This window comes from Lycium ferocissimum, chromosome 5, assembly GCF_029784015.1.
Source record: "Lycium ferocissimum isolate CSIRO_LF1 chromosome 5, AGI_CSIRO_Lferr_CH_V1, whole genome shotgun sequence".
In the NCBI taxonomy this organism is placed as follows: Eukaryota; Viridiplantae; Streptophyta; class Magnoliopsida; order Solanales; family Solanaceae; genus Lycium; species Lycium ferocissimum.
In genome coordinates, this window is record NC_081346.1 from 10,528,348 (window position 1) to 10,535,116 (window position 6,769).

Below are 6,769 nucleotides of genomic sequence, written 5' to 3' on the forward strand. Positions count from 1 at the left end.
ATACGTTTATTGATTTGATGTAAACATAGATCTATATACATCCCATCCTTCTCAGACCCCACTTATAAGACCACGCTGAGATTGTTATTGTTGTACTTACAAGCCAGTTTTATCATCTCATAAAAAAAAAAAAAAGAATCTTTAAAATAATCAGTTTCTCCAACCACGCCTATAATTATGATTCCTAAAAATCCTGTTAAATAATTAAACATGAATGAATATAATAATTTACATCACTATCATCATCACATCAACCCCACGGGGGTTTCAGGGGGTTGGGTTTTAGAAACTCAAGGGGGTGCAATCTCTGTTCAGTCCTTCACCTTCTCTCACTTCCCTCACTCTCTATTTCCATCTCCACACCAAGAAACAAACAATGGCTACCTCAATTTTCATTTCCCATTTTACCCTTCTTTATTTCCTTCTCCTATCCACTACTTCCCATATCCCCATTTTCGCCATTAACATCACCCATCTCCTCTCTTCATACCCTGAAATCTCCGAATTCACTAATCTCCTCTCCACCACCGCCGTCGCCGCCGATCTAGCACCCCGCTCCTCCGTCACCCTCCTCGTCGTACCCAACACCTTCCTTCACAACTCCGATCTCTTAAACAACAATCATTCACCTAACAATCTTGCTGACGTCATTCGTTGCCATGTCTTACTCGAATACTTCTCTTGGCCTGATTTTAAACTCATACCCCCAACCGGAAAACTCGTCACTACTCTTTTCCAAGCAACGGGTCGTGCCCCGAACAATCTCGGGTCGGTTAATATCACCCGTGACCCGACTTCAAATGCCATCACTATCCATTCATCCAATTCTAATGCTACTGTTATCAGTCTTGTGAAGACACTTCCGTATAATATCTCTATTTTCACTGTTGACTCTGTTTTAGTTCCTTATGGGTTTAATTTAATGGCATCTGAAACACGTCCTCCTTTAGGTCTTAACATAACGAAGACCCTTATTGATGGTCATAATTTCAATGTTGCGGCTTCAATGTTAACAGCATCAGGGGTAGAAGAGGAATTTGAGAATTACGAAGGGGGTGCTGGAATAACATTGTTTGTACCGACAGATCAAGCATTTACAGATCTGTCATCATCTATGATGTTCCAATCTTTACCAGCTGAGAAAAAAGCAGATGTTTTAAGGTTCCACGTGTTACATTCTTACTACCCACTCGGGTCGCTCCAATCTATAGTGAACCCTGTTCAACCAACATTAGCAACAGAGAAAAACGGGGCTGGAAGTTTTACACTCAATATATCTAGAGTTAACGGGTCGTTATCGATCCAAACCGGGCTTGTTAAAGCGTCGGTGACCCGAACCGTGTTTGATCAAAACCCGGTTGCGATATTTGGGGTGTCTACGGTTTTATTGCCTAAAGAATATTTTGGGGATAAACCAATTGAAGTAAATAAACCAAGTTTAGCTAACCCACCGGATATTTCTTTATCGCCGGTGAATTCGCCTGATACTGATGACTCAGCAGCTAGCCATTTATCTTCACCGCCGGGATTGGAGGATAGAACGACGTCGTCTGTGAATAGGGAAAGTGTAGTAAGTGTATTTTTGGGTTTATGGTGCATAGGATTCTATCTACTGGCAATTAATTAATTGTGAAATCGTGTAATTAATTTTTGGGTTCCTGTCATTTCCATTTTTCACACGGCGTATTGAATTTTGGATGGTACCGGAAAGAAGCCATTATCCCTGCTAAATTAATTTTTTGTCTCTGTGGAAATAATTTAGGTCAAGATAGACCAATTTTTTGCTCCCCCACCCCCCACCCCTTTTTTTGTTTAATTTTTTACCCGGTGTTCGGTACCAGCATTGGAGGCAGACTAAAATCCGGACTCGTGTGTAGGGCTCCATGATGGGAAGGTGAAAGCCTCCCTAGTAAGGATTTTTCCAAATCCGGGCTCGAACCCGAGATTATGGATTTTCGCTTTTATTTTCTTCTCTATGTTTATTTTATTTTATTTTTATCTTCGTTTATGCGGTTGTAATATGTAAAGAGATCCAATCAATTTATGATTTGTGTAAAAGTGCAAGTTTTGGCATTGAATTTTAGCTTACACTGCATTGATTATTATTTATAGCATAAAGTTGCGATATTTGTGCTTTGTAGATTTGTAATTAAGCCAAGCAATTCATGCACGAGATAATGATGGTTAAACTAATTTCACAGGTGGAGTTGAGAAAATACAGCTGAGTTTTCACTGTACTTTTCCTTCGTCATAGTCCATGTAAAAAGCTGGACTGCATAATGGTATAAGATTGACCAGTCTCTTGCTGAAATATTGGATCTTTAACGGAAATACCAATACTTGATTATTCTTTATAAATTATGTTAACTGAACACCCAGAAAAAGGAAAAAGTACATCTCTGTGGAGGTGTTGGAAGATGCACTGAAATTATGTTATAGGGACCTTTTGTGGAATGTACTTAGCTGTTATTACCACCCAGCTGTATGCAATGTTCACTTGTTGATCTCAGCAATGCAGTACTCCCAAGAATAAAGACGCTATTTAGGTCATTTTATGTGGGTTTTTCTTTTTAAAACTTTTTAGGTGGCGTTCGCTTTAAAATTTAAAACCTGTTTTTTTTTATAAGAAAAAAAAAAAACAATTTTAGTGAACTTGTATGTGAAGAGTTAAACTTGTTTTCGAATAATAAGCACATACAAACAAGAGTTTGCAAAAACTATTTTTATTTTAACAAATTCAGTATTTGGATTTTTCCATTTGGTTGGAAAATGGAAGGAGATATATTTAGGGAGTCTATATTTAGGTCACACAAAAAAGGAGGTCGTCAGGAAACAAAAGAATCTGTCTGGATTTGTGATGGAACAAAGGTATGTCAGAACCGGTGAAAGAGATGTACGGGTAACTTGACGATGGCAGTTTTCCATTGGACTGATCTTGTATGTAGTGTACGTACCTTTAGGCAAAGCCATTATTCAGCAGGTCATTCGCACAAATTCCTTATTTTTGGGCAGTATTTAATTTCTGCTGAGAACAACATACCCAGTTAAATCCATAATGTGAAGTCCCTATTGACTTAGATAGGGGATTTTGAACTTGAGACATTCATTATGGAAGTCTCATGCTTAACCAACTGAGTCATTCTTGCGGGTATCTCACTAAGCATATTTTACGTGTAACTTCGATATAGGTATCATAACATCCACACAAATTATGTCGGATAAGGTAAAACTTTCAACACTCAACATAATCTGAAAAATACTACAAAATTTATACCGCATAACTTAGTTCCTACACAATTTATGTCGAGCGAGGCAATAAATCAATTTCCGAAGATAAAAATGTTACAAAAATGATGGAGAGTAAAGCAGGTTTGAGTATTTTCATTAAAAAAGTGACAGGGACAAAAAATTAAAAGTATGAGGGGAAAAAATTAAAGACGAGAGCACAATCCGTGCAAAAAGTTGTTATTCAGCTCTCAATCTGTCAATCGTAATGAATTAAATATCTGGCCCACGTTGCACCCGATCCAATTTGGGCTTCTAGTGATTTCACTTTTGGGCTCAGTGTAGTATGGGTAGAATTATTTTTTTTTATCAATCTCCACCTTCTCTATCACTAATATATATATATATATATATATATTATTTTTAATCTGTACTAACATGAATGATACATTTCTATATTTAGTGTATTTACAGGGTAATGATATGTTATTAATAGTTTTATAATTATTAAAGTTTCTTCATCACATAATTAGATGATTTTTAATGAAAACTTTATTTACGAGGAAGAAAGTTAAGTAGAAAAATTAGCAAATCTCAAAGGGACATAAGTGATTCAATATCCTAAACTAAGATGATAAAGTAGGATAATTACAACTTGCAAAAATCATAAATCAAAAAATATTTTCATATTTTTGTGAATTTGTGAGCGTGTGATTTTATTTATAGATAAAAATAAATTCATTTTGATAGTTATTAAATTATGCACTCATTTTTTGTTTTGAGGGCTTATGCTGGTTAAATGTGGTATTTAACCTTAGTTTTAGACTAAATAACTTTTAAAATTATACCTAAAAATCTTTTTAGTACAAATTTTTTTAAACACATGAGCTCGGTAAAGTATGAATATAATGTAACAGAAATGCCTAGATGTAAGTAAACAAATTTTCAGAAATTGTCAAATTCAATAATGCGAGTATAAAGTAAAAGAAAGGCCTTCATGTAAGAATCTACAACCAATAACAGGAGGAAAAAAAGTTGGAGGATAATAAGCAACAAATGAAAAAGAAAAAACGAGAGAGCGAAAAGAAGCAAGAATATCTAGCGAAGAAATGATTGTTTTTTTAGGATAATAAATAAGATCAATAGAAGAAAATGAAAGAAGAAATAAGGTAGGTGTTCGACAGCTTTTAAAAAGTAGACCAAGAAATAAGGTAGGTGTTCGACAGCTTTTAAAAAGTAGACCATAAGAACAAAAAGTAAAGTTGACGTAGGGATCTAGTGGCTCAGTTGGTTGGCTACCTGAACTTTCACCTTGTTGGTGAGGGTTCAAATCCCCATGTTGTAAACTTGTAATCCCCTCCCGCATTTCCCCTTCCCCTACCCTTATGTAATAAAATAATTTTTAAAAAAAGAAGTAAATTTGACTTTAAAAAATAAAATTAGGACCTAGAAGTAATTAATTGAAAAGTTTAACATTAATTTGAAAACTTTTGTGAGGACTACAAAAGCCCTTGGTTCTCCCTTATATATAGTAATAATATTGCGAAATGTACATATCAAAGGAGTTACTATATCTCCCTGAACCTACTTAGAATGGAACATCCTCCATTCTATGAGACAAGTAGGATTTCTAGTAAGCTCGCAAAAGTATCCTGGGACATCCCAGCTTATCCTGTGTACCAAAAGACCCCCATTGAGGTGCTTGCCTCATTTAGCCATTATACACATCAAGGAACATCAAAATTGTAAATCCTATACTTCTCCTCACTCTATTTCTTCTTTCCTTTTCCTTTTTGAATAAAGCGGTTGCCCTTCGACTTCTCTCTCTATCTTTTTTTTTCTTTCTGACGAGTGAGCTCTCTAGTGGTCGTTTGGTACGCGGACAAAATTATTCCGATATTATAATCAGAATTATAATCCTGAGACTAATTTATCCCATCTAAAAAGTGGGATAAAATAATCCCAAGGTTAATGGGATATGATGGGATATCCCATCTTTAACTATGAGCTTCATTTTATACTTTATTCGGTAGAAGGTATAAATTTATCTTGGGATAATTTTATACCTTCTACCATACATGGTACAAAATTAACCCCAAAATTAGCGCTAAATATCCCACCTTATAGCTTATACCGTGTACCAAACGACGGTGTGTTTCAGGGAACTGCTATTTTGCTAACTGCTACTAGACTCTGCGATTCCTTCCTCATCTCTTTTTACTTTTATTGTATATGGGTAAACTGATGCATTACACGTTCTGCTGTACTACAAGTTACACATAATTGTCATAAAAGAATAAAGAACAGCAGAACTTAGGTTTCTGAATCTACACTTAAGAGAGATAATTAACCCTTTGGAAGGGGGAGAAGTATTTTGAATGCAAAGGTATGATGGTATCAAATATGGCAATATACATCAAAACCCCCCCGAACTATATGTCAAGAAAAGTCGATATCGCACTAAACTATACGAACGACCAATTACACACCTAATATATGTGAAAAAGTGATATTTTTTACTCACCGAGAGTTGTATGACCAGTTGCACTAGGGGAGAGTGCACACTCTCTCCGCGTCGATGCCCACATCGATCCACGTCGGTCTGCGCCTGATCCACGTCGGTGCCACGTCAATTTTTAATTTTAATTTTAATTTTATATTTTTTCCTTCCCCCTCCTCCCCCTCCCCTTTCTTCTTCATCCCTACTCACTTTCTTATTGCATAACCACCATTGCTTCTAATGAGCTTTAATATTTTAAAATGAATTTCAATATTTTCCGGTGAGCTTTCATTTTTTCGATCTTCTTCATTTTTCCATCGCCTTCACCCACTAATCTCCGTCACACCACCAACTTCACCAACCCCCAAATGTTCACCGCTACCATCGCCAATTAACCCCGACCAACAAACCACCATCTCCTTTACCCCAAAACCAACCCATCTCCACTCAAACTGTGCAAATGGTATTTGAGATTTCATATCATTGACTGCAGCTAGCTTGGAATTTAGTTGCTTTTGTCGTTGAAAGAGAGCACATATTTGGTAGGACAGAGATTTAATTCAAGTAAATTTACATGGAATGAGTGAATGTGAATTGCAAATGGGTGGTGGTGGGTGTGGGGATTTTTCCGGTGGGCTGGTGGTAGGGGTGGGTTTAAGATGATGATAGGGGGTTGTGAGGGGTGGGGATGAAGAAATTGCACGGACGGCCCTTCAATGGGCAACAATGAAGAATTGCATGAACTGCCCTTTGGGGTTGGTGGGAAGGTGGAGGAGAAGGGGGTGGGTGGGGAAAATGAGGGGTGTGGTGGGGGTTTAAAAAAAATTGAATTTCACAATTAAAAAATAGGAAAAATAAATAATATATAATTAAAACGCGCCTCTTTTTTTTTTTTTTTTTTTTTAAATATTGTGCCACATCAGCTCTCAGGGAGTAAAAAATATCACTTTTTCATATATTAGGTGTGTAATAGGTCGTTCGTATAGTTTAGGTGTGATATCGACTTTTCGGGTATAGTTCGGGGGGGTTTTGATGTATATTGCC

The 6,769-nt window shown here is 36.4% G+C and overlaps 1 protein-coding gene across 1 annotated transcript; it reads left to right on the forward strand.

The window, feature by feature from the left end:
* The first annotated feature begins 206 nt into the window (after positions 1-206).
* On the forward strand, positions 207-2,078 carry LOC132055931 (fasciclin-like arabinogalactan protein 4). The gene has a single exon (XM_059447958.1). The coding sequence runs from the start codon at positions 377-379 to the stop codon at positions 1,625-1,627; it is 1,251 nt and encodes a 416-aa protein (XP_059303941.1). The 5' UTR covers positions 207-376; the 3' UTR covers positions 1,628-2,078.
* Positions 2,079-6,769: the final 4,691 nt, after the last annotated feature.